At 42.3% G+C, this 27,355-nt stretch overlaps 5 protein-coding genes across 6 annotated transcripts in view; all 5 read left to right on the top strand.

Moving 5' to 3' along the window:
* Positions 1 to 1,188: 1,188 nt before the first annotated feature.
* LOC306918958 (protocadherin gamma-A11-like) lies at positions 1,189 to 7,151 on the top strand (the record flags this gene model as incomplete). Its single annotated transcript, XM_079496121.1, has 2 exons — positions 1,189 to 3,493; positions 5,737 to 7,151. The coding sequence occupies 2 exons, from the start codon at positions 1,189 to 1,191 to the stop codon at positions 7,149 to 7,151; spliced, it is 3,720 nt and encodes a 1,239-aa protein (XP_079352247.1).
* Positions 7,152 to 8,251: 1,100 nt separating this feature from the next.
* Positions 8,252 to 17,257, top strand: LOC306918859 (protocadherin gamma-A2-like; the record flags this gene model as incomplete). Its single annotated transcript, XM_079496110.1, has 3 exons — positions 8,252 to 8,356; positions 14,846 to 17,101; positions 17,234 to 17,257. The coding sequence occupies 3 exons, from the start codon at positions 8,252 to 8,254 to the stop codon at positions 17,255 to 17,257; spliced, it is 2,385 nt and encodes a 794-aa protein (XP_079352236.1).
* Positions 11,461 to 13,854, top strand: LOC306929782 (protocadherin gamma-A11-like; the record flags this gene model as incomplete). Its single annotated transcript, XM_079510453.1, has 1 exon — positions 11,461 to 13,854. One exon carries the CDS (start codon positions 11,461 to 11,463, stop codon positions 13,852 to 13,854), a length of 2,394 nt encoding a protein of 797 aa, XP_079366579.1.
* A 476-nt stretch (positions 17,258 to 17,733) lies between the features above and the next one.
* Positions 17,734 to 20,777, top strand: LOC306918758 (protocadherin beta-16-like; the record flags this gene model as incomplete). The annotated part of the gene is made up of 2 exons (XM_079496102.1): positions 17,734 to 20,148; positions 20,745 to 20,777. 2 exons carry the CDS (start codon positions 17,734 to 17,736, stop codon positions 20,775 to 20,777), a joined length of 2,448 nt encoding a protein of 815 aa, XP_079352228.1.
* Positions 20,778 to 20,997: 220 nt separating this feature from the next.
* Positions 20,998 to 27,355, top strand: part of LOC306929021 (protocadherin gamma-C5-like) — a gene marked incomplete at its 5' end in the record, with an annotated part of 103,715 nt that continues 97,357 nt past the window's right edge. The window contains one exon of one of the 2 annotated variants that reach the window (XM_079509362.1): positions 20,998 to 23,415. In XM_079509362.1, coding sequence (XP_079365488.1) covers positions 20,998 to 23,415 — 2,418 coding nt within the window. Of the gene's footprint in view, positions 23,416 to 24,567; positions 26,947 to 27,355 lie in introns of those variants that run through there. The other variant, XM_079509363.1, reaches the window with a different exon arrangement.

The following is a 27,355-nucleotide window of genomic DNA, read 5'->3' as shown; positions in this document are numbered from 1 at the left end:
TGCAGTGACATTCTGTGATTTGTGCCATAATCATTAAAAAATATATTATTTTCTGTCAAATACAACGATACTGAGCGTTGGGGATGCATCAGCTAGGTCAGGATGTAACAGGGGGTGCACGGACAAAAAAGTTTGGGGACCACTGCAAAGCAACATGGATGTAGGAAAGGAACTGCTTGTTTCAGCACCATGGATAGCGCTCATACAAGGCTTGCTTCACGGGTGTAGGGTACTAGGGGCTGAAGAACCGTCCATAATAATCCATAAATATATTCACACTTTTGTTTAATTCTGCCCTCTTTTTAGTTAGTTAGTTAGTTAGTAGTTAGAATTGTCTGTTTCTGAACTATACGGTGTGAAACAGGAAGAGTGCAAATGAGAGGTCTATTACTCATCTTGGTGTGTGTGTGTGTGTGTGTGTGTGTGTGTGTGTGTGTGTGTGTGTGTGTGTGTGTGTGTGTGTGTGTGTGTGTGTGTGTGTGTGTGTGTGTGTGTGTGTGTGTGTGTGTGTGTGTGTGTGTGTGTGTGTGTGTGTGTGTGTGTGTGTGTGTGTGTGTGTGTGTGCGCGCGTGCGCGCGCGCGTTTTATTTACAGTATTAACACAGCATATGTCGTGTGTGCAGCCAGCGTATATGTCTGCCAAGTACATAAGCGTGAGTCCTGTGGAATGAGTGGATGGTTTGCAGCTGCTGGTGTTAGTGCATGGTATAGGCATAGGCTCTTGTAATTTTTAAGCTTAAGGTCGTGTGATATATTGTCATTCAATATGCCTATATTCACACCATTTTGCATGCATTTCATATTTTTTAAGATCATTCTAAAAACTGTATATTCAGTGTAATGTAGGTAAAATGATTCAGCAGGCTAAGTGCCTCCATTGAAAGTTTACACCTTTTTATCTGAGCTTCACTTTTGTAGTTCAATATGTTCAACAGAGAGGGACGCTGTTGGCCACTGAGTTTATTTTGCATTACCTCAGAACCTCCTACTCCTCCTAGATGCAGATACAGACTGAATTGTCCTGCTTTCTGAGAACATTATGTGGGGATACGTCGTTTGTTCCGGTTTTTCCTGTACATAAAGCCTTATCCAACATTGGAATTTAAACGGATTATTTTTTCATCATTATTATTGTTTATTGTTAAGCAGTATAACGGATATTTTGCAATCGAAATGTCGGACATAAAAATGAGACGGCAAGTACTGGTGTTTATCTTCGTCCTCTCTCTCAGTTCAGTCCGTGGGCAGGTCAGCTACTCCGTCCCTGAGGAAATGGCGAAAGGGTCTGTAGTTGGTAATATAGCGCAGGATTTAGGTCTGAATGTGAAAAGACTGAAATCAGGTAATGCTCGAATTTATACAAGAGACAGTGCAGAATACATCGAGCTGAATAAACAGGCAGGAGTCCTCCTTATCAAAGAGAGAATAGACAGAGAGGCTTTGTGTGGTGTGACGACGCCTTGCGCGTTGCATTTTCAAATGATTCTGGAAAATCCAATGGAATTTTACACGGTTACCATTGAGATTACGGACATAAATGATAACCCTCCGACATTTGATAGAAGTGAAATGAAATACGAGATCAGTGAATTGGCTCTTACTGGAGCTCGATTTGTGTTGGAGAAAGCATTAGATAAAGATGTTGGCATTAATGGGCTTCAGAGATACACCCTGAAACCGACAGATCATTTTGCTCTGAAAACAATTAGTCGTGGAGATGGGACTAAAAATGTTGAAATGGTCTTACAGAAGCCCTTAGACAGAGAGAAGCTTGCGCGCATATCACTAACATTAACCGCAATAGATGGAGGTGATCCTCAGCTCACAGGAACAATGGACATTCTAATCACGGTTCTTGACGCCAATGACAACGCGCCTGTTTGTTCTAAGCCAGAATACAAGGCGAGCATAATAGAAAATGCTTCCGTTGGTACTGTAATAAGTATGGTAAGTGCCACAGACCTAGACGAGGGTGATAATGGGAAGGTGACATACACTATTCCAAAATCAGGGTCAGCTAGTATTTTCCAAATTGATATTGATACGGGCATATTGACATTACTTGGCGTTATAGATTATGAAAAAATAAGACATTATGAACTAGACGTTCAAATCACAGATAAAGGGGGCCTCTCAGATGCGTGCAAAGTTATTATAGAGGTGATTGATGTAAATGATAACAAACCGTCTATCGATATCATGTCTAAGTCACACAGCATATCTGAGGATGTCAATCCAGGAACTGTTGTAACAATGATGAATGTCCACGATCTAGATTCTAATGAAAATGGCAAAGTCCACTGTGTGTTAGATGAAAGCATTCCCTTTTCTATGAAATCAACAACAAACAGCTTCTTTACAGTAGTGACAGACAGTGATTTGGACAGAGAATTAACGTCTGAATATAATATCAGTGTGACGTGTTCAGACGAGGGAGTGCCCTCGCTTTCCAGCAGCGTCACTATCACCTTACAAATTGCAGATGTAAATGACAATCCCCCTGTCTTTGAGAAGGCCTCATATGAGGCCTACATTGTAGAAAACAACACACCAGGACACTCTATATTCACAGTAAAAGCTAGAGATCCTGACTGGAACCAGAATGCTCGTGTTTCTTACATACTGGAGGACTCTTCGGTTAACGGCGTGCCCGTCTCCTCATATGTGTCTGTTAGTGCTGATAGTGGAGTCATGCATGCAGTGCGTTCTTTTGACTACGAGCAGATAAAGGATTTCAATTTCCTTGTAAAAGCTCAGGATGGAGGCTCTCCTCCACTCAGTAGTAACGTGACTGTGAAAATACGGATCCAGGACCAGAATGACAACGCTCCTCAGGTTCTGTATCCAGTCCAGAGTGGTAGCTCTCTAGTGGCTGAAATGGTGCCTCGTTCTGCAGATGTGGGCTATCTGGTCAGTAAAGTGGTGGCTGTCGATGTGGACTCTGGACAGAATGCCTGGCTCTCCTATAAACTGCAGAAAGCTACAGACAGGGCGCTGTTTGAAGTGGGATTACAAAATGGAGAAATAAGAACTATCCGTCAAGTCACTGATAAAGATGCTGTGAAACAAAGACTGACTGTTATAATAGAGGACAACGGACAGCCCTCTCGTTCAGCTACAGTCAATGTTAACGTGGCGGTGGCTGACAGCTTCCCTGAAGTTCTCTCAGAGTTCACTGACTTCACACATGACAAGGAGTACAATGACAACCTCACGTTTTTCTTAGTGTTAGCTTTGGCTGTAGTTTCCTTTCTCTTCATCACATGTTTAGTTGTAATTATATCAGTGAAGATATACAGATGGAGACAGTCCCGCCTCTATCATTCCAGTCTCCCTGTGATTCCATATTATCCACCTCGTTACTCAGACACATTGGGGTCAGGGACTCTCCCTCATGTGTACAATTATGAGGTGTGCAGGACGACTGATTCCAGAAAGAGTGACTGTAAGTTCGGCAGAACTGGTAGTCAGAACATACTGATCATGGACCCCAGTTATACAGGGACGATGCAGCGAATACAGACTGAAAAAAACATCTTGGATGAACCAGACTCTCCTCTAGAGGTGAGTACATAGAAAGTATAAAGAGAAAGTTTTGTCTCCCTTTTTCCCTGCATGGTGCTGACGTGAAGTGTGTGTGTGTGTGTGTGTGTGTGTGTGTGTGTGTGTGTGTGTGTGTGTGTGTGTGTGTGTGTGTGTGTGTGTGTGTGTGTGTGTGTGTGTGTGTGTGTGTGTGTGTGTGTGTGTGTGTGTGTGTGTGTGTGTGTGTGTGTGTGTGTGTATCACAGATCTGTCAGCTTTATTTCAGAACCATGGACAGCGTATAAGAGACTAATCTCGATTGCCTGCACAAGTCCCTCTTTGTCATTTTAAATGGTGCTATACAAATATAATTCATTATAATATTTTATATTATAATTACTGACGTGCTTTTACTGATGGTGTTGCTTGTTGGACAGCAGGATTCAATTTTTTTTTTAAGCAATTGGCTTAACACAACTACGCCAACCTTTTGCCATTTTTTATCTTTTTTTTAAATGAAGGGTTAGGGGAAAGTATAGCACACAGTCATTCATAGCAATTGGAATGGATTCATTTAAGTGACATTTTCATAATTACAGGAGAGCTTTTAATTGATAATAATTGTTTTAAAATCAACAATAAAAAAGTGTGTGTGTGTGTGTGTGTGTGTGTGTGTGTGTGTGTGTGTGTGTGTGTGTGTGTGTGTGTGTGTGTGTGTGTGTGTGTGTGTGTGTGTGTGTGTGTGTGTGTGTGTGTGTGTGTGTGTGTGTGTGCGCGCGCGCGCGGTATACACGCGCGGTATACTGCGCGCGCGCGGTATACACGCGCGGTATACACGTGCTATAGTTAAGCAAACTCGGCACAGTATTCCAATGTGTCTTTAGGTAAAGAATACAATGGTATCGAATGGTGAAAAATAATATCCTGTATGTGCAATTCGATCCACTGAACAGACAGGGACGCTGTTGGCCATTGAGTATACGTTTTGAAATATGTGTAGCAGTGCCTCCTCCATGATTATGTATTAAAGGGGAAAGAAAGAGAGAACTCTGGTTGCGGAGAACACCAGTCGAAGAGACGTCGTACTGACATTGCTTTGTTCCATGCTTATGGATTATATACAGTGATAGGTGCATTGGATATTCAAAAGCTGAACTGAAACGGATTGTATATTGTTCCCTGAAGACAATTATCGCGCATATTGTATACCAAAAATGTCGGCGATAATAACATTGACACGGCAAGTACTGTTATTTATCTCGTTCCTCTCTCTCGGTTCTGTGCTCGGGCAGGTCAGTTACTCGGTTCCAGAGGAAATGGCGAAAGGCTCTTTAGTTGGGAATATAGCTCAGGATTTAGGTTTAGATGTGAATAGACTGAAATCAGGTAAAGCTCGCATTTATTCCAGAGACAGTGCAGAATACATGGAGCTGAATAAAGAAAGGGGTGTTCTTCTCATTAAAGACAGGATAGACAGAGAATCGCTGTGTGGACAGACGACGCCTTGTGCTTTACATGTTCAGATTATTCTAGAAAGTCCGATGGAATTTTATAGTATCACTGTCCAGGTCGTAGATGTGAACGATAACCCCCCCACTTTTGAAAAAAGTGAGATGAAATTCAAAATTAGCGAGTCGGCGGCCACAGGGGCAAAATTTGTTCTGGCAAGGGCGGTGGATCACGATGTTGGTGTCAATGATCTTCAAAGCTACGTGTTAAAACCAACTGATAATTTTGCCCTGAAATTACAGGATAAGGGAGATGGTAATACAATCGTGGAAATGGTATTACAGAAGCCTCTAGACAGAGAAAAACAAGAGCTAATATCTCTCGTGTTAACAGCCGTAGATGGGGGAGAGCCACAGATGTCTGGGACAATGCAGATTCTGATTGCAGTGTTAGATGTAAATGACAATGCCCCGGTTTTTACTCAGCCCAAATACGAAACTACTGTGTCCGAGAATGCCGCGAAAGGAACAATTGTTGCCACAGTCAAAGCGACAGATGCAGACGAAGGAGCAAACAGCAAAATAACCTATTCAATCACGAATTCTCTAGATGATATAAGGCATATATTTGAGGTGAACGAAGAAAGTGGTGACGTTAAATTAATTGGAGATATTGACTTTGAGAAGGCAAGAATGTTTCAGATACATTTACTTGCAAGTGATGATGGGGGACTTACTGATTCCTGTAAATTAATTGTCGACGTAGAAGATGTTAATGACAACAAACCCGATATTAGCATAATGTCAAAGACAAGTGTCATATCGGAGGCTGCCAAACCCCACACTGTTGTGACAATGATAAACGTTGAAGACAAAGATTCTGGTCAAAATGGCAAAGTCGCATGTTTTATAAATGAAGAAATACCTTTCATTATCAGAACGTCAACAAATAATTTCTTCAGTTTAGTGACAGATAGTGATTTGGACAGAGAGAGAGCGTCTGAGTATAATATCAGTATGACGTGTTCTGATGAGGGAGTGCCCTCACTCTCAAGCAGCGTCACTTTCAGTTTACAGATCTCAGATGTGAATGACAACGCACCTGTCTTTGACAAATCATCATATGAGGCCTATATTGTAGAAAATAACACACCGGGATTCTCTATATTCACTGTAAAAGCCAGAGACTCTGATTGGAACCAGAATGCCCGTGTTTCTTATATACTGGAGGACTCTTCTATTAATGGAGTACCAGTTTCCTCATATGTGTCTGTTAGTGCTGATATTGGAGTCATACATGCAGTGCGCTCTTTCGACTATGAGCAGATCAAGGATTTCCAGTTCTGTGTCAAAGCTCAGGATGGAGGCTCTCCTCCACTCAATAGTAATGTGACTGTGAAAATACTTATCCAGGACCAGAATGACAACGCTCCTCAGGTTCTGTATCCTGTCCAGAGTGGTGGTTCTCTGGTGGCTGAAATGGTGCCTCGTTCAGCAGATGTGGGCTATCTGGTCACTAAAGTGGTGGCTGTTGATGTGGACTCTGGACAGAATGCCTGGCTCTCTTATAAACTACAGAAACCCACAGACAGGGACAGGGTGCTGTTTGAAGTGGGATTACAGAATGGAGAAATAAGAACAATACGCCAAGTCACTGATAAAGATGCTATGAAACAAAGACTGACTGTTATAGTGGAGGACAACGGACAGCCCTCTCGTTCAGCTACAGTCAATGTCAACGTGGTGGTGGCTGACAGCTTCCCTGAAGTTCTCTCAGAGTTCACTGACTTTACACACGACAAGGAGTACAATGACAATCTGACGTTTTTCTTAGTCTTGGCTTTGGCTGTAGTTTCTTTTCTCTTCATCACATGTTTAGTTGTTATTATATCTGTGAAAATATACAGATGGAGACAGTCCCGCCTCTATCATTCGAGTCTCCCAGTGATCCCATATTATCCACCACGTTACTCTGACACTTTGGGGACAGGGACTCTCCCTCATGTGTACAATTACGAAGTGTGCAGGACCACTGACTCCAGAAAGAGTGACTTTGGCAGAGCTGGTAGTCAGAACATTCTGATCATGGACCCCAGTTCTACAGGGACGATGCAGCAAATACACAGTGAAAAGAGCATCCTGGATGAACCAGACTCTCCTCTAGAGGTTAGAACGTTTTAAATATAATAATAATGATGTATTTTTGATAATAATAATAGTATTATTATTATTATTATTAATGCTCTATGTTCTATAAATCATTAAGTTTATTTATGAGGGGCACTAGCCCTTCCTATGCCCAGCTTTGTGTGTGTGTGTGTACCACGGAATGTGATTATTTGATTGGATGAGCCCCTCACTTTACACGAGTGTGATTTGTAAATATCATTCTGAATTAGAACCTCAGAGCAGGCTGTTGAGAGACTGCAGTTAAGGAATTCCTTGTTTCAGCACCATGGACAGAGACATATGGTGATATGTTATGTTGTGAGTAGTACTGAGTTGCTTTTGCAAGTGTGTGTTGGCTGTTCACCGCTTCTCTCTCTCTCTCTCTCTCTCTCTCTCTCTCTCTCTCTCTCTCTCTCTCTCTCTCTCTCTCTCTCTCTCTCTCTCTCTCTCTCTCTCTCTCTCTCCCCAAGTCAGATTTTATAAAAGAGTGCCACCAAGAGACCAGGAGCCTCATTACACTTGTACATGACATTATTGTGACATTATTAAGACCTGGGACGCATCTGTTTCGCTTTAACTTTTAACCACTTTAACCATTATTTTAAACTTTCGCTATTGAAAAATAGCATACAAGCTCACGTGCTTGTAGATCTGCTATTTTTTTTAAATCGTGCAAATGTGTGCAAATGAAGTGAATATAATATTATTATTATTATTTTAAGTGAACATTTTAATACATTTTGTAGAATGATTGTAGAATTATTTGTAGTCGATACTTGTTTGCAGTATACTGCAATGAACAGACAGGGCCGCTGTTGGCCAGTCTGTTTTAGATTAGATTTACAGAGAAACCTCCCCCACTATCTCAGTTATAGAGAAATGGGAAGAGGTGCCAAATCACCGCTAGTATTACAGTGAACGTCTAACGAAGAAACAACAGCAACTTGTCTACTTTGATTTCTGAATTTGGACCTTGGATTGTTACTTTTTCGTTCTTCAGTCGATATCTGATGGGATATTATTACTGAGGCGTTTTTTTTGCACATGTCAGATCATATGGTGGAGAAATGTGCGACAGAACAATGAGACGGCAAGTACTGTTGTTTGTGTGGATGCTTTATCTCAGTCCTATCCTCGGTCAGGTCAGCTACTCCATTCCGGAAGAGATGGCTAAAGGTTCTTTAGTGGGGAATATAGCACATGATTTGGGTTTGGATGTGAAAAGATTGAAGGCAGGCAAAGCTCGTATTTTCACTCGAGACAGTGCAGAATACGTCGAGTTGAATAAAGAAAGGGGGCTCCTGCTTATCAAAGAGAGAATAGACAGAGAGGCGCTCTGCGGACAGACGACGCCTTGTGCTTTACATTTTCAGATTATTCTAGAAAACCCAATGGAATTCTACAGCGTAAATATTGAAATAACAGATATAAATGATAATCCACCATCTTTTGAAAAGAACGATATGACATTCAAAATAAGTGAATCGGCTGTGTCTGGAGTCAAATTTGTTTTAGATAGAGCTGTCGATCTTGACGTAGGAATTAATGGACTTCAGAGCTATATACTGAAACCATCAGAACATTTTAAACTGAAATTGCATGATCGCGACGATGGAGTGAAAAATGTCGAAATGGTTTTGCAAAAAACACTTGATAGGGAGAAGGAAGAGCTTGTGTCCCTCGTCTTGACAGCCGTCGACGGGGGAGACCCGCAAATGTCTGGAACAATGCAGATTTTAATCAATGTGCTAGATGCCAACGATAATGCCCCAATTTTCACCCAACCGATATATAGAGCCACTGTGGTAGAGAATTCTCCTAAAGGCACAATTATAACAACAGTCAGTGCATCAGATGCAGACCATGGGACTAATGGAAAAATAGAATATTCAATTTCAAACACTTTAGATTACTATGCACGTGGATTATTTAAGGTCAATGGAGAAAATGGCGAAGTTGAATTGATAGGAAATATTGACTATGAAAAGACACGGAATTTCGAGATTAGTTTACTTGCAAGTGACGAAGGCGGACTTACAGAATCGTGTAAAGTAAAAGTTGACGTTGTAGATGAAAATGACAACAAGCCTATCATTCATATAATGTCCAGATCAAATATAATTTCCGAAGATGCGAAAATCAATACAGTCGTCACAATGATCAATACTGAAGATGCAGACACTGGTGAAAATGGCAAGGTTCAGTGCAATATAAATGATAACATTCCGTTCACGATGAGGTCTACATCCAATAACTTTTATAGCCTCGTAACAGACAGTGATCTGGACAGAGAGGGAGCCAGTGAATATAACATCAGTGTGACATGTTCTGATGAGGGAGTGCCTTCGCTCTCCAGCAGCGTCACTCTCACCTTACAGATCTCAGATGTGAATGACAACGCTCCTGTCTTTGAAAAGACATCATATGAGGCCTATATTGTAGAAAACAACACACCAGGCCTCTCTGTATTCACAGTAAAAGCTACTGACGCCGACTGGAACCAGAATGCCCGTATTTCTTACATACTGGAGGACTCAGCTGTTAATGGAATGCCTATTTCTTCTTTTGTATCTGTTAGTGCTGATAGTGGAGTCATACATGCAGTGCGCTCTTTTGACTACGAGCAGATCAAAGACTTCCACTTCTGTGTCAAAGCTCAGGATGGAGGCTCGCCTCCACTCAGTAGTAATGTGACAGTAAACATACTGATCCAGGATCAGAATGACAACGCCCCTCAGGTTCTGTATCCAGTCCAGGGTGGTGTTTCTCTGGTAGCTGAAATGGTGCCTCGTTCAGCAGATGTGGGCTATCTGGTCACTAAGGTGGTGGCTGTTGATGTGGACTCTGGACAGAACGCCTGGCTCTCTTATAAATTACAAAAAGCCACAGAAAGGGCACTGTTTGAAGTGGGATTACAGAATGGAGAAATAAGAACCATCCGTCAAGTCACTGATAAAGATGTTGTGAAACAAAGACTGACTGTTGTAGTGGAGGACAACGGACAGCCCTCTCGTTCAGCTACAGTCAATGTTAACGTGGTGGTGGCTGACAGCTTCCCCGAAGTTCTCTCAGAGTTCACTGACTTTACACAAGACAAGGAGTATAATGACAACCTGACCTTTTACTTAGTTTTGGCCTTGGCTGTAGTTTCCTTTCTATTCATCACGTGTTTAGTGGTTATTATATCAGTGAAAATATACAGATGGAAACAGTCCCGCCTCTATCATTCCAGTCTCCCAGTGATTCCATATTATCCACCACGTTACTCAGACACTTTGGGGACAGGGACTCTCCCTCATGTGTACAATTATGAGGTGTGCAGGACGACTGACTCCAGAAGGAGTGACTGTAAATTTGGCAGGGATGGTAGTCAGAACATACTGATCATGGACCCCAGTTCTACAGCGACGATGCAGCGGATACAGAGTGAAAAGAGCATCCTGGATGAACCAGACTCTCCACTACAGGTTGGCATAATGTAAAAGAACATTGTGTATGTTGCATAATTGAATGTCAATATGCCTAATCCATTGCCATCAATTAATTTGAATGCAGTGATTTTCAGCACCATAGACAGAGATTCTATAGTATAGTGAGAAGCAAAATATTGTTTGCAGTTTTGTGATGTTTTATGTTTGTAATGAGATAGCATATTCATCCCTTATAACTTTGTAATAACACATTTTAGTTCTGCTTGTTGCCTAATATAACAAGTGTTCTTCTCAAGGTGCTGCCAGACTTACTAAAGAGCCGCGCATGTTCTCGGCTGTGCGCAGCTTCTTTTTCCGGGTTTTTACTTTTTAGACAGCTGGTGGATGGAAAAGAAGCTCCAGTCCGTCAGTCGTCCGCGGAGGTGGAGCTTAATTTCCATCCACCAGCTGTCTAAAAACTTGGAAAAATAAGCTGCGCACAGCTTCTTCTGTCCGCGGCTGTCGGCCGTTTTGCGCTTAGGTGTGGAAACACTGTCACACTTGGCAAAAATGAATGTGATTGCGGTGAGTGGTTCAGTCTCTCAACAGCCTGCTCTTCTGTAGTTTTGTATATTGAACTCAGAGGGCCGCTGTTGGCTAGCGTGTTGCAAAAGTGCTGTGCAGTACATCCCACTTCTAGTGTTATGTTTCATAGAAAGAACAGGCAGACCGCAGAGTCTGCTGAATTGAAACGTTGGGAGGGCGAGATGCCATGATAAACGATTTTGTTCGTTTTGGATTATTGTTACTGCTTGGTTACTTTGATTTATGTTTACGAAATCTCATGGGATATTGACCTCTTGGATTATACATTTTCTTGAATTGATCAGGACATCATATCGGCTATAACAATGAGACGGCAAGTACTGTTTATCTCGGTCCTCTTTGTCAGTTCAGTTGTCGGGCAGGTCAGCTACTCCATTCCCGAGGAAATGGTGAAAGGTTCTTTAGTTGGTAACATAGCACATGATTTAGGTTTAGATGTAAAAAGACTAAAATCGGGCAAAGCTCGTATATATACAGGGGACAGTGCGGAATATATCGAGCTGAATAAAGAAAGGGGTGTCCTCCTTATCAAAGAGGCGATAGACAGAGAGTCTCTATGTGGTGAGACGACGCCTTGTGCGCTGCATTTCCAAATAATTATGGAAAGCCCAATGGAAATGTTTCGTGTAACAATAGAAATCACAGACATAAACGACAATGCCCCCGGTTTCACAAACAATGAAATGCGTTTTGAAATTAGCGAGTCAGCAGTCATCGGTTCTAAATTTGTATTAGAGGAAGCAATTGATCTCGACATTGGTTTGAATGGTCTGCAAAGCTATTCGCTGAAACCCACCGATAGTTTTGCATTGAAACTAGAAGATCAGGCCGACGGAAGCAAAAAGGTAGAGATGGTTTTACAGAAGCCACTTGATAGAGAAAAACAAGAGCACATATCCCTGTTGTTAGCTGCTATAGATGGAGGAGAGCCGCAGATGTCAGGCACATTGCAGATATACGTCACCGTGTTAGATGTGAATGACAATGCCCCGACTTTCACCAAACCCGTGTACAAAGCCAAAATAATAGAAAATTCGGCAAAAGGAACTAGTGTAACACAGGTTAATGCATCTGACGAGGACAAAGGCACAAACGGAGAGGTTTCCTATGTCATTACCAAAAGCAAGCGTCGTTTTTCTGAACTGTTTCAGATTGACAGGAAAAGTGGCGAGATCACCCTAGTCGGTGAAATTGATTACGAAAAGACAAAACATTTTCAAATAGATATTGAAGCTGTAGACAATGGAGGGCTATCCGATTCCAGCAAGGTAATAGTTGACATAATTGATATGAATGATAATAAACCCACAATAAATATAGTTTCTAAAGCTGACTTAATATTAGAGGATTCCCCGCCAAACACTGTAATATCAATGTTAAGTGTTAATGACCCAGACTCTGAGAACAATGGACACGTGGGGTGCCATATCAATGACAACATTCCGTTTAAAATAGAATCGTCATCGAATGGATTTTATAGTTTAGTTACAGAGACAGCTTTAGACAGGGAAATGGCTTCCCAATATAATATCAGTGTGACGTGCTCAGATGACGGAGTGCCCTCACTCTCCAACATCATCACACTCACCTTACAGATCTCAGATGTTAATGACAACCCTCCTGTCTTTGAGAAGACCTCATACGAGGCCTACATTTTAGAAAACAACACACCAGGACTGTCTATATTCACAGTGAAAGCCAGAGACGCTGACTGGAAGCAGAATGCCCGTATTTCTTATATACTGGAGGACTCCTTGGTTAATGGAGTGCCCGTCTCCTCATATGTGTCTGTTAGTGCTGATAGTGGAGTCATACATGCAGCTTATTCTTTTGACTACGAGCAAATCAAAGATTTTCAGTTCTGTGTTAAAGCGCAAGATGGAGGCTCTCCTCCACTCAGTAGTAATGTGACTGTGAAAATACTGATCCAGGATCAGAATGACAACGCTCCTCAGGTTCTGTATCCAGTCCAGAGTGGTGGCTCTCTGGTGGCTGAAATGGTGCCTCGTTCAGCAGATGTGGGATATCTGGTCACTAAAGTGGTGGCTGTTGATGTGGACTCTGGACAGAATGCCTGGCTCTCCTATAAACTTCAGAAAGCCGCAGATAGGGCGCTGTTTGAAGTGGGATTACAGAATGGAGAAATAAGAACCATCCGTCAAGTCACTGATAAAGATGTTGTGAAACAAAGAATAACTGTGGTAGTGGAGGACAACGGACAGCCCTCTCGTTCAGCTATAGTCAATGTTAACGTGGCGGTGGCTGACAGCTTCCCTGAAGTTCTCTCAGAGTTCACTGACTTTACACACGAAAAGGAGTACAATGACAACCTGACATTTTTCTTAGTGTTGGCTTTGGCTGTAGTATCATTTTTGTTCATCACGTGTTTAGTGGTCATTATATCAGTGAAAATATACAGATGGAGAGAGTCCCGCCTCTATCATTCCAGTCTCCCAGTCATTCCATATTATCCACCACGTTACTCAGACACTTTGGGCTCAGGGACTCTCCCTCATGTGTACAATTACGAGGTGTGCAGGACTACTGACTCAAGGAAGAGTGACTGTAAGTTCGGCAGAGCTGGTAGTCAGAACATACTGATCATGGACCCCAGTATGACAGGGACGATGCAACGGATACAAGGTGAAAGGAACATCCTGGATGAACCAGACTCTCCAATTGAGGTTAGAATGTTTTAAAAATGCAATCTTTGATTTATACCAGTTTATTTAACATGTTTGGTTAAATCAGTTCAGTGGCACAGAATAATTTAAGGAATAAAATGTGTTTCCGCTGGGTAAGATGGCACTGCTTGTTTCAGCACCATGGACAGAGCTGTGTGCAAGGCTATAGTTTGTATGTGTGTGTGTGTGTGTGTGTGTGTGTGTGTGTGTGTGTGTGTGTGTGTGTGTGTGTGTGTGTGTGTGTGTGTGTGTGTGTGTGTGTGTGTGTGTGTGTGTGTGTGTGTGTGTGTGTGTGTGTGTGCGCGCGCGCTTGCCACGGAATGTGATGATTTGATTGGCTGAGCATGCGGAATGTGTTGATGTATGATGATAAGAGCGCCCCTCACTTCACACGAGTGTGATTTTTGTTTCGTGCCTGAATATGCAATACAAGGGGAAGCTGCAGTGAATGTGTATTTCTTTAATTTTCAATTTAATTACAAGTGTTAATGTTCCATGAAAAGTGCTACACAAGACAACACAGAATCGCATATTGCATGCAAGCTTTGGTGCAAGCCATATATGATTTCATTATTCCACTGCTTCGTGTAGTTCTATGTATTGAGCAGTGAGGGCCGCTATTGACCAGTGTGTATGAGATTTCGAACAGATTTACAACAGTGCCTCCCTCCAACATCTCGATATAATGCAAGGGGAATGAAAAAAGAGTGGACGCAGAATCCGTGTGACAGAGCAAACGGAGACAATAGCGAGTGATGAGTAATCTTCCAACGCTGTGGAATAATACCTTTGCTTAAAACATATTTCATTTGGGGATCATTCTTTTGGTCTTCTTGTGGATTACAAATTTCTTAAAATGGCGCAGGAGAAAATATCAGACAGAACAACGAGATGGCAAGTACTGTTAATTGTCTCGGTTCTTATTCTTGATTCAGTGCTCGGGCAGGTCAGCTACTCCATTCCTGAGGAATTGGAAAAGGGGTCTTTAGTTGGCAACATCGCTCAGGATTTAGGCATAGATGTTAAAAGGCTCAAATCTGGCAAAGCTCGTATTCATTCGGCAGACAGTGGAGAATATATCGAGCTGAATAAAGACAGGGGAGTCCTCCTCGTCAAAGAAAGAATAGACAGAGAGACGTTGTGCGGCGAAACAACGCCTTGTGCGTTACATTTTCACATTATTTTGGAAAATCCAATAGAAATGTTCCGTATAACAGTAGAAATCACGGACATAAATGACAATTCTCCCAACTTTGCATCAAACGAGAAGCGTTTCGAAATCAGTGAATCCGCTGTCATTGGTTCAAAATTTGTCTTAGAAAAAGCAACCGACCCAGATATCGGTTTGAATGGTCTTCAAAGCTATTCACTTAAACCGACAGAAAACTTCATATTGAAATTAGAGAACCAGGCAGATGGAAGTAAAAAGATTGAAATGATATTACAGAAATCTCTAGACCGAGAAAGCCAGGAGCAGATATCATTGTTATTGACTGCTCTGGATGGAGGGGAGCCGCAGATGTCGGGGACAATGCAGATATATGTAACTGTTTTAGATGCAAATGATAATGCTCCAGTTTTCTCAAAACCTGTCTATAAGGCAGTGATAACAGAGAATTCACCCAAGGGAACAAGTGTAGCAACTGTTAGTGCATCAGACAGAGACAAAGGCTCAAACGGAGAAATATCTTATATAATTACCAAAAGTAAACGTTTATCCGAACTATTTCAAATTGATAGGAAAAGTGGGGAGGTTATCTTGGTTGGTGCCGTAGATTTTGAAAAAGCAAAGCATTATCAGGTGGATATAGAAGCTATTGATAATGGAGGGCTGTCTGATTCTGGTAAGATCGTTGTGGATGTGATTGACATAAATGATAACAGTCCAAATGTAAATGTACTCTCCAAATCTGATAACATACATGAAGACTCCCCTCCAAATACCGTAATTGCTATGTTAAGTGTAAATGACCCAGACTCGGGGCAAAATGGTCAAGTGACGTGTAGTATGAATGAAAACATTCCGTTTAAAATAGAGTCGACGTTAAATGGAATTTATAGTTTAGTCACAGAGACGGCTTTGGACAGGGAGATTGCTTCGCAATATAATATCAGTGTGACGTGTTCTGATGAAGGAGTGCCCTCGCTCTCCAGCAGTGTCACGCTCACTTTACATATATCTGACGTGAATGACAACGCGCCTGTCTTTGAGAAGACCTCATATGAAGCCTACATTGTAGAAAACAACACACCAGGAGTCTCTATATTCACAGTGAAAGCCAGAGACACTGACTGGAACCAGAATGCCCGTGTCTTTTACATAATGGAGGACTCCTCTGTTAACGGAGTGCCAGTCTCCTCATATGTGTCTGTTAGTGCTGATAGTGGAGTCATACATGCAGTGCGTTCTTTCGATTACGAGCAGATCAAGGATTTCCAGTTCCGTGTTAAAGCTCAGGATGGAGGCTCTCCTCCACTCAGTAGTAATGTGACTGTGCAAATACTGATCCAGGACCAGAATGACAACGCTCCTCAGGTTCTGTATCCAGTCCAGAGTGGTGGCTCTCTGGTGGCTGAAATGGTGCCTCGTTCAGCAGATGTGGGCTATCTGGTCACTAAAGTGGTGGCTGTTGATGTGGACTCTGGACAGAATGCCTGGCTCTCCTATAAACTACAGAAAGCCACAGACAGGGCGCTGTTTGAAGTGGGATTACAGAATGGAGAAATAAGAACAATCCGTCAAGTCACTGATAAAGATGTTGTGAAACAAAGACTGACTGTTATAGTGGAGGACAACGGACAGCCCTCTCGTTCAGCTACAGTCAATTTTAACGTGGCGGTGGCTGACAGCTTCCCTGAAGTTCTCTCTGAGTTCACTGACTTTACACATGACAAGGAGTACAATGACAACCTGACATTTTACTTAGTCTTGGCGTTGGCGGTAGTTTCTTTTTTGTTTATCATGTGTCTAGTTGTTATTATATCAGTGAAAATATACAGATGGAGACAGTCCCGCCTCTATCGTTCCAGTCTCCCAGTGATTCCATATTATCCACCACGTTATTCAGACACGTTGGGAACAGGGACTCTCCCTCATGTGTACAATTACGAGGTGTGCAGGACGACTGACTCCAGAAAGAGTGACTGTAAGTTTGACAGAACTGGTAGTCAGAACATACTGATAATTGACCCCAGTTCAGGGACCATGCAACGGATACAGAGTGAAAAAAGCATCCTGGATGAACCAGACTCTCCATTAGAGGTGAGTGCCTATATTGTTGAATCTCACGTTATGGACACTTTCATTTTCGCTATTATTCTCAAACTAATTGAGATACATATATTACAAGGCGTATAACTTGAAGTTATAGCTTTTGCGTGTACAACTGTGCAGCTTTTAGCCATGATGCCTATATGAATTGTGTTAGATGTGATATATTATGATGATGAAAAAAACGTGCGTGCATGTAGCCTATAATAATTATGCCTAGCCTCGTGTAACATTTTAACCGTTTCATATAGCAATGAAATGTGCAATTACATGTGCATATTCCAGCACCATGGACAGCGCAAAAGCATGCTCTAGTGCTCTGTAGTTCAAGTTGTAGAACAGACAGGGCCGCTGTTGGTCAATGGGTTTCTGTCTTGTGTATTAGGCTATAATTTGCATTGGTGCCTCCCCTTAACTCGGCCTATTGAAGAGAGATATAGAGCTATATACAAAGACAGTAGTCTTGGTGAAACAGAACGCTACACGCAAGGGACACTAAAGGGACTTAATTTGCTCTGGAATTCCGGATTATGATTGCAATTCATCAGGCGGATAAGGGAATATTATTGTTTCTAGAAGGAAATTTGCCTCTTGCACAGCAGCGCAGATAGCCACACGGAACAATGGAACGGCAAGTAGGCCTGCTGCAGTTGATCTTTATGCTTTCTCTCAGTTCAGTGCTCGGACAGGTCAGTTACTCTATTCCTGAGGAAATGGCAACCGGCTCTCTAGTCGGCAATATAGCACAGGATTTAGGTTTGGATGTGAAAAGATTAAAGTCGGGGAAAGCCCGTATCTATACAGGAGACAGCGCAGAATACGTCGAGCTAAATAAAGACAGAGGAGTCCTCCTGATAAAGGAGAGAATAGACAGAGAGGCTTTGTGCGGTGAGACGACGCCCTGCGCATTACATTTCCAAATGATTCTGGAAAATCCAATGGAATTTTACACCGTTACTATTGAAATTACCGACATAAATGATAACCCTCCAACATTCGAGAGGGGGGAAATACAATACGAAATCAGCGAATCAACCATTATTGGAGCACGATTTGTCATAGAGAGAGCAGTGGACGATGATGTTGGTATCAACAGTATTCATACTTATAACCTCAAGCCCACAGATAATTTTTCTCTGAAAATCCCTGGCCGAGGAGAAGGCAGTAAAAACATAGAAATAGTGTTAACTAAATCCTTAGACAGAGAAAAACAAGAACATATTTCACTGATTTTAATCGCTGTAGATGGCGGGGAGCCTCAGCTGTCTGGGACAATGCAGATTCTCGTTACTGTATTAGACGCGAATGACAATGCGCCTATCTGTGCACAACCGCTGTATAAGGCGAATGTGATGGAGAACGCACCGATAGGAACGGTTTTGACTACAGTAAGTGCATCTGATGCTGACCAAGGCGCGAATGGGAGAGTAACATACTCCATTTCAAAGTCAGGAGTAGCTAGTGTTTTTGATATTAACACAGCAAATGGCGTCGTGACGTTACAGGGAAGCGTCGACTATGAGAAAAAAAGAAATTATGAAATCAACGTTAAAGCTAGTGACCAGGGAGGCCTCTCGGAAGCCTGCAAAATGGTTATAGAAGTGCTTGATGCAAACGACAACAAGCCTTCCATTAACATTATGTCCAGTTCAAACACTATATCTGAGGACGTGAAACCAGGAACGGTTGTTACTATGATGAATATCCAAGATCCAGATTCAAATGAAAATGGCAAAGTGCAATGCGGTTTAAATGAAGATATTCCTTTTACTATAAAGGCGTCGTCAAATAATTTCTTCACCGTATTGACGGATAGTGATTTAGACCGAGAGAGAGCAGCGGTTTATAATATCAGTGTCACGTGTTCTGATGGGGGAGTTCCCTCGTTGTCCACGACTGTAACTCTCGCCTTGCAGATCTCAGACGTGAATGACAATGCACCTGTATTCGAAAAGACCTCATATGAGGCCTACATTATAGAAAACAACACACCAGGCGTCTCTATATTTACAGTAAAAGCAATAGACGCTGACTGGAACCAGAATGCCCGTGTCTCTTACATCCTGGAGGACTCCTCTGCTAACGGAGTGCCAGTCTCCTCATATGTGTCTGTTAGTGCTGATAGTGGAGTCATACATGCAGTGCGCTCTTTTGACTATGAGCAGATCAAGGATTTCTATTTTTGTGTCAAAGCTCAGGATGGAGGCTCTCCTCCACTCAGTAGTAATGTGACTGTGAAAATACTGATCCAGGACCAGAATGACAACGCTCCTCAGGTTCTGTATCCAGTCCAGACTGGTGTCTCTCTAATGGCCGAAATTATGCCACGTTCAGCAGACGTGGGCTATCTGGTCACTAAAGTGGTGGCTGTTGATGTGGACTCTGGACAGAATGCTTGGCTCTCATATAAATTGCAGAGAACCACAGACAGGGCGCTGTTTGAAGTGGGATTACAAAATGGAGAAATAAGAACCATCCGTCAAGTCACTGATAAAGATGTTGTGAAACAAAGGCTGACTGTTATAGTGGAGGACAACGGACAGCCCTCTCGTTCAGCTACAGTCAATGTTAACGTGGCGGTGGCTGACAGCTTCCCCGAAATTCTGTCAGAATTCACTGACTTTACACACGACAAGGAGTACAATGACAACCTGACATTTTTCTTAGTGTTGGCTTTAGCTGTAGTTTCCTTTCTCTTCATCACGTGTTTAGTGGTTATTATATCAGTGAAAATATACAGATGGAGACAGTCCCGCCTCTATCATTCCAGTCTCCCAGTGATTCCATATTATCCACCACGTTACTCAGACACTTTGGGCTCAGGGACTCTCCCTCATGTGTACAATTATGAGGTGTGCAGGACGACTGACTCCAGAAAGAGTGACTGTAAATTCGGCCTAGCTGGTAGTCAGAACATTCTGATCATGGACCCCAGCTCTACAGGGACGATGCAGAGAATACAGCATGAAAAGAGCATCCTAGATGAACCAGACTCTCCTCTAGAGGTTAGAATAATTAATCTTCTATCTTATAACCAAGTGCATAGCTTTGCTCAACTTTCAGCACCATGGATAGCTTGTCCATGCCTTTTCCTTCCTCTTTCTTTCCACCTACCGTGTGATTCGTGTATATGATTTTTTTAAATGCCGTACGGAAACCGGATTGTCTATATTTCTAAATATATATGCCCTTTCAGTCATGCATGAACCTGCATGGGCGGACCAGACTTTCCTCTGATTTGAGAAGAAATCTGTCTGTTTGTGTGTGTGTGTGTGTGTGTGTGTGTGTGTGTGTGTGTGTGTGTGTGTGTGTGTGTGTGTGTGTGTGTGTGTGTGTGTGTGTGTGTGTGTGTGTGTGTGTGTGTGTGTGTGTGTGTGTGTGTGTGTGTGCGTGCGTGCGTGCGTGCGTGCGTGCGTGAATTAAACCTGGTCGTTTGTGCCACACTTGCGGGTTTACTTGAGGCTGGATGAATTGATAACATGCCAAATGTGTTTCACCATTATTATTGTTGTCATCTTTTTTGTAACTAGCGTAACAAGTAATTAATCATATGTAGCAATAGGCCATACCATTTGCACTGCAGACTTTGCTACAAACGAAACGAATAACTGTCTTATTCCACTGCTTTGTGCAGTTCAGTGCCTTGAGCAGAGAGGGCCGCTATTGACCAGTGTGTGGCGGGTTTATATCATGTTTACAGCAGTACCTCCCTCTATCATCTCGATATAATGCAAGGGTAGAGAAGAAATAATCTGAACGCAGAAATCGCGTGTAATCCTGAACAGAGAGCCCAAGGATATTTTGTTATTTCCCAGCACATGGAATATTAAGCAAACTACATTAGGATTATTCAATTCTTGTTCTTTTGGGATTACAATTCTGGTCAAATGGCGCAGGAGCCTATATCGGACAGAACAATGAGACGGCAAGTAGGCCTACAGCTATTTATTTCGGTTCTCGCTCTCCATTCAGTGTTTGGGCAGGTCAGCTACTCAATTCCCGAGGAAATGGCGAAAGGATCTTTAGTTGGTAAAATAGCTCAGGATTTGGGGATAGATTCTAAAAGGCTTAAATCTGGTAAGGCTCGGATTCATTCGGGAGACAGTGTAGAATACATCGAGCTGAATAAAGACAGAGGAGTCCTCCTGATCAAAGAGAGAATAGACCGAGAGAAGCTGTGTGGCGAAACAACGCCTTGTGCTTTACATTTTCAGATCATTCTCGAAAATCCAATGGAATTATTTCGTGTAACGGTCGAAATCACAGACATAAACGACAACCCTCCCAGTTTTGCATCAATTGAGAAGCATTTTGAAATTAGCGAGTCGGCAGTCGTTGGTTCTAAATTTGTATTAGACAAGGCTATAGATCCGGACATTGGTTTAAATGGCCTCCAACACTACTCCCTTAAACCAACAGATAACTTTATATTAAAATTAGAAAATCAAGCACACGGGAATACAAAAGTTGAAATGATTTTACAGAAGCCACTCGATCGAGAAAAACAAGAACAGATATCACTCTTGTTAACTGCTCTAGACGGAGGAGAGCCGCAGATGTCAGGGACAATGCAGATATACGTCACTGTGTTAGATGCAAATGACAATGCTCCAGTTTTCACAAAACCTATATATAAGGTCTCGATAGAGGAGAACTCACCCAGGGGGGTGAGCATAATAACGGTTAGTGCGTCTGATAGAGACAAGGGATCCTACGGAGAAATATCATATGTCATTTCTACTAACAAGCATCGTTTATCCGACGTTTTTAAAATTGACAAGACAAATGGCCATGTTATTTTGGTCGGTAGCATTGATTATGAAAAGGTGAAACGCTATGAAGTAGATATAGAAGCTATTGATAATGGAGGACTATCTGATTCTAGTAAGATCATTGTTGATGTCATTGACATGAATGATAACAATCCTCATTTGAACATTCTCTCAAAATCAGAAAGCATACAAGAGGACTCCCCTCCAAACACTGTAATATCTATGTTAAGTGTAAGTGACCCGGACTCTGATCAAAACGGACAAGTAACATGCAGTATAAACGAAAATATACCGTTTAAAATAGAGTCAACATTAAGTGGATTTTATAGTTTAGTCACAGAGACAGCTTTGGACAGGGAGGCGACATCCCAATATAACATTAGTGTGACGTGTTCTGATGAGGGAGTGCCCTCGCTTTCCAGCAGTGTCACAGTCATCTTGCTGATTTCAGACGTAAATGATAATGCTCCTGTCTTTGAGAAGACAAAATATGAGTCATATGTTGATGAAAACAACACACCCGGCCTCTCTATATTCACAGTAAAAGCCAGAGACGCAGACTGGAACCAGAATGCTCGTGTTTCTTACATACTGGAGGACTCCTCTGTTAACGGCGTGCCCGTCTCCTCATATGTGTCTGTTAGTGCTGATAGTGGAGTCATACATTCCGTGCGTTCTTTTGACTACGAGCAGATCAAGGATTTCCAGTTCCATGTTAAAGCACAGGATGGAGGCTCTCCTCCACTCAGTACTAATGTGACAGTGAAAATACTGATCCAGGACCAGAATGACAACGCTCCTCAGGTTCTGTACCCAGTCCAGAGTGGTGGCTCTCTGGTGGCTGAAATGGTGCCTCGTTCAGCAGATGTGGGCTATCTGGTCACTAAAGTGGTGGCTGTTGATGTGGACTCTGGACAGAATGCCTGGCTCTCCTATAAACTGCATAGATCCACAGACAGGGCGCTGTTTGAAGTGGGATTACAGAATGGAGAAATAAGAACAATCCGTCAAGTCACTGATAAAGATGTTGTGAAACAAAGACTGACTGTTATAGTGGAGGACAACGGACAGCCCTCTCGTTCAGCTACAGTCAATGTTAACGTGGCGGTGGCTGACAGCTTCCCCGAAATTCTGTCAGAATTCACTGACTTTACACACGACAAGGAGTACAACGACAACCTGACGTTTTTCTTAGTGTTGGCTTTGGCTGTAGTTTCATTTCTCTTCATCACGTGTTTAGTTGTTATTATATCAGTGAAAATATACAGGTGGAGACAGTCCCGCCTCTATCATTCCAGTCTCCCAGTGATTCCATATTATCCACCACGTTACTCAGACACTTTGGGGTCAGGGACTCTCCCTCATGTGTACAATTACGAGGTGTGCAGGACGAATGACTCCAGAAAGAGTGACTGTAAGTTTGGCAGAGCTGGTAGTCAGAACATATTGATCATGGACCCCAGTTCTACAGCGACGATGCAGCGGATACAGAATGAAAAGAGCATCCTGGATGAACCAGACTCTCCACTAGAGGTTAGAATGTTACAATATGCATTTTAACTTTTTTGTCATATGGGCGTGCACAACCCAACCCCTGAGGTTATTCATTTTTGAATGAACATATCACAAACACATGTCTTTTTTCTTGTTTTCCCCTTTTTGAGTGGTGTAAACCACTACTACGACTGGCTTTGTTAGTTTACGTGTCTGTCTGTCTGTTCGTACCAAAGAAATTGCATGGTGCATTGTGATTGGCCGGAATGAGACATTACGTCAGTGACCACAGCTGATCAGGCTATATAAGACCTTGCACCACTCAGTTCACACGGGTGTGATTTTTAGTTTACGTGTCTGTCTGTCTGTCTGTCTGTCTGTCTGTCTGTCTGTCTGTCTGTTCGTACCAAAAAATGAGCACGGTTGCTATGGTCACCCAGTTCACACGGGTGTGATTTCATTACGTCAGACATTACGTCAGAGTCAGACCACAGCTGATCAGTCTATATAAGACCTTACACCACTCAGTTCACACGGGTGTGATTTTTCTTTCTTTTTCTTGGATTTTCTTTTTTTTTATTGATTGGAAATGTAGTTTCAGCACCATGGACAGCTACACCATACAGCAAGACGCAGTGCCAGTAACTGCGGCTTGCAGCTTTGCTTTTCCCTTTGTGAGAATGTTGTGCTAAACACAACCACTATATCTCTTACCACATTGTAAGTTATTTAATTTGTATAGTAGCGCAATCTTTGGCTTAATGACAAAACGGAATTTGCATTCATATCAAGTTAATTATCCCTGTGGTTTTCGTGGTATGGTGCATGCTAGGCCTGTTGATACACTTAAGTGTATATCCTTTCCCTTCATGGTGTTGTGATGTAATTTGCTCATGCAGTTTCTTATTCTGAACTCAACGGGCCGCTATTGGACAGGGTGCTTGAGTTATATTGTGGCAGAACCTCCCCTATTTAGTTGATGTACAGGACAAAACATTATACAGACGAAGACCGCACCATTAGCAGTACAGAGAACACATAGGCCTACATATACCAAGCATTTTCTTTTTCTTTTTTTGGCACGTGTGGACTGCATCCATGTATCTGATATTTTTTTAATTCATATCGGAATATTCTTTGTAAAACGGATAATACATTTGTTCTGACGAAAGAGAAATCTCGGAGGAAACAATGAGACGGCAAGTACTGTTGTTTATCTCGGTCCTCTCTCTCAGTTCAGTGCTCGGACAGATCAGCTACTCCATTCCTGAGGAAATGGTGAAAGGCTCTTTAGTCGGTAATATAGCGCAGGATTTAGGTTTAGATGCTAAAAGATTATCATCACGCAAAGCTCGTATTTTTACAGGAGATAGTGCAGAATACATCGAGCTAAATAAACAAAGGGGAGTCATCCTCATTAAAGAAAAAATAGATCGTGAATCGCTCTGCGGACAGACAACGCCTTGTGCTTTACATTTTCAGATCACTTTAGAGAACCCAATAGAATTATTCCCCATTACTCTTGAAATCACAGATGTCAATGACAATACTCCTACGTTTAAAAAGGACGAGAGAACATTTGAGATCAGTGAGACAGCGGTAATCGGTTCTAAATTCATGTTAGAGAAAGCAGTTGACTCTGATATAGGACTAAATGGTCTTCAAAGCTATACTCTCAAGCCGAGTGACAATTTTATTCTTAAACTGCATAATCAATTTGATGGCAGTAAAAAGGTAGAAATGATTCTACAGAAACCGTTAGACCGAGAGAAACAAGAACATATTTCGTTGATCTTAACGGCTGTGGATGGAGGAGAGCCTCAATTATCAGGAACAATGCAAATTCATGTTACTGTTCTGGACGCTAATGATAACGCACCGATTTTTACAAAACCTGTATATAAGGCAAGCATCACTGAAAATTATTTAAAGGGCACAGTTATTACAAAAGTGAGTGCGTCTGATGCAGACAAAGGATCGAATGGAGAGGTTACCTACGCCATCGGTGATAGTATGCATAGCGTTTCAATGCTTTTTCACATTACTGACGAGGGTGAGCTTATATTAAATGGTCCCATTGATTATGAAAAGGCTAAACATTATCAGATTGATATAGAAGCGACTGATCAAGGTGGACTCTCAGATTCTAGCAAAGTAATTATTGATATAATTGACATAAATGACAACAGCCCGACCATCAATATGATTACAAAATCGGTTTCAGTACGAGAGGACTCTCCTATAAATACAGTCGTAGCTGTGATGAGTATAAACGATCCTGATTCTGAAACTAACGGACAAGTCCACTGTATTATAAGTGAAAACATCCCATTTGCAATCAAATCTACATCTGGACATTTCTATAGCCTTGTAACAGAAGATGAGTTGGACCGAGAGAGAGCTTCTGAATATAATATCACTGTGACGTGTTCTGATGAGGGAGTGCCCTCACTCTCCAGCAGTGTCACTCTGACCTTACAGATCTTAGATGTAAATGACAACGCGCCTGTCTTTGAGAAGACCTCATATGAGGCCTACATAGTAGAAAACAACACGCCAGGCTTCTCTATATTCACAATGAAAGCTAGAGATGATGACTGGAACCAGAATGCCCGTGTTTCTTACTTACTGGAGGATTTATCCGTCAACGGAGTACCAGTTTCCTCATATGTGTCTGTTAGTGCTGATAGTGGAGTCATACATGCAGTGCGCTCTTTTGACTACGAGCAGATCAAAGATTTTCAGTTCCGTGTCAAAGCTCAGGATGGAGGCTCTCCTCCACTCAGTAGTAATGTGACTGTGAAAATACTGATCCAGGACCAGAATGACAACGCTCCTCAGGTTCTGTATCCAGTCCAGAGTGGTGGCTCTCTGGTGGCTGAAATGGTGCCTCGTTCAGCAGATGTGGGCTATCTGGTCACTAAAGTGGTGGCTGTTGATGTGGACTCTGGACAGAATGCCTGGCTGTCATATAAACTACAGAAAGCCACAGACAGAGCGCTGTTTGAAGTGGGATTACAGAATGGAGAAATAAGAACCATCCGTCAAGTTACTGATAAAGATGTTGTGAAACAAAGACTGACTGTTATAGTGGAGGACAACGGACAGCCCTCTCGTTCAGCTACAGTCAATGTTAACGTGGCGGTGGCTGACAGCTTCCCTGAAGTTCTCTCAGAGTTCACTGACTTTACACACGACAAGGAGTACAATGACAACCTGACGTTTTTCTTAGTCTTGGCTTTGGCTGTAGTCTCCTTTCTCTTCATAACGTGTTTAGTGGTCATTATATCAGTGAAAATATACAGATGGAGACAGTCCCGCCTCTATCATTCCAGTCTCCCAGTGATTCCATATTATCCACCACGTTACTCAGACACTTTGGGGACAGGGACTCTTCCGCATGTGTACAATTACGAGGTCTGCAGGACGACTGACTCCAGAAAGAGTGACTGTAAGTTCGGCAGAGCTGGTAGTCAGAACATATTGATCATGGACCCCAGTTCTACAGGGACGATGCAGCGAATACAGAGTGAAAAGAGCATCCTGGATGAACCAGATTCTCCACTGGAGGTTTGAATATTACACAATACATAATATTTACTCTTTGGTTTTGGCATGGTTGAGTTGAAAACCCGGAGTTTTTACATTTTTTATGAACATAATCGCAAACTATTTGCGTGTGTGTGTGTGTGTGTGTGTGTGTGTGTGTGTGTGTGTGTGTGTGTGTGTGTGTGTGTGTGTGTGTGTGTGTGTGTGTGTGTGTGTGTGTGTGTGTGTGTGTGTGTGTGTGTGTGTGTGTGTGTGTGTGTGTGTGCGTGCGCGCGTGTCCCTTCTTAACTTTTTGGGGGCGCTAGCCCCTCCTATGCCCAGCTTTGTGTGTATATTAGCACGGAATGTGCTCCGCTGATTGGCTGAGCACGGAATGTGATGTATGATGATAAGAGGCGAGCGCCCCTCACTTAATCACACGAGTGATTTT

The sequence above is a fragment of the Electrona antarctica genome, assembly GCF_951216825.1.
Source record: "Electrona antarctica genome assembly, chromosome: 1".
Classification (NCBI taxonomy): Eukaryota; Metazoa; Chordata; class Actinopteri; order Myctophiformes; family Myctophidae; genus Electrona; species Electrona antarctica.
The sequence above is the reverse complement of the archived record's forward strand: the minus strand, read 5'-3'. Positions and strand labels throughout refer to the sequence as shown.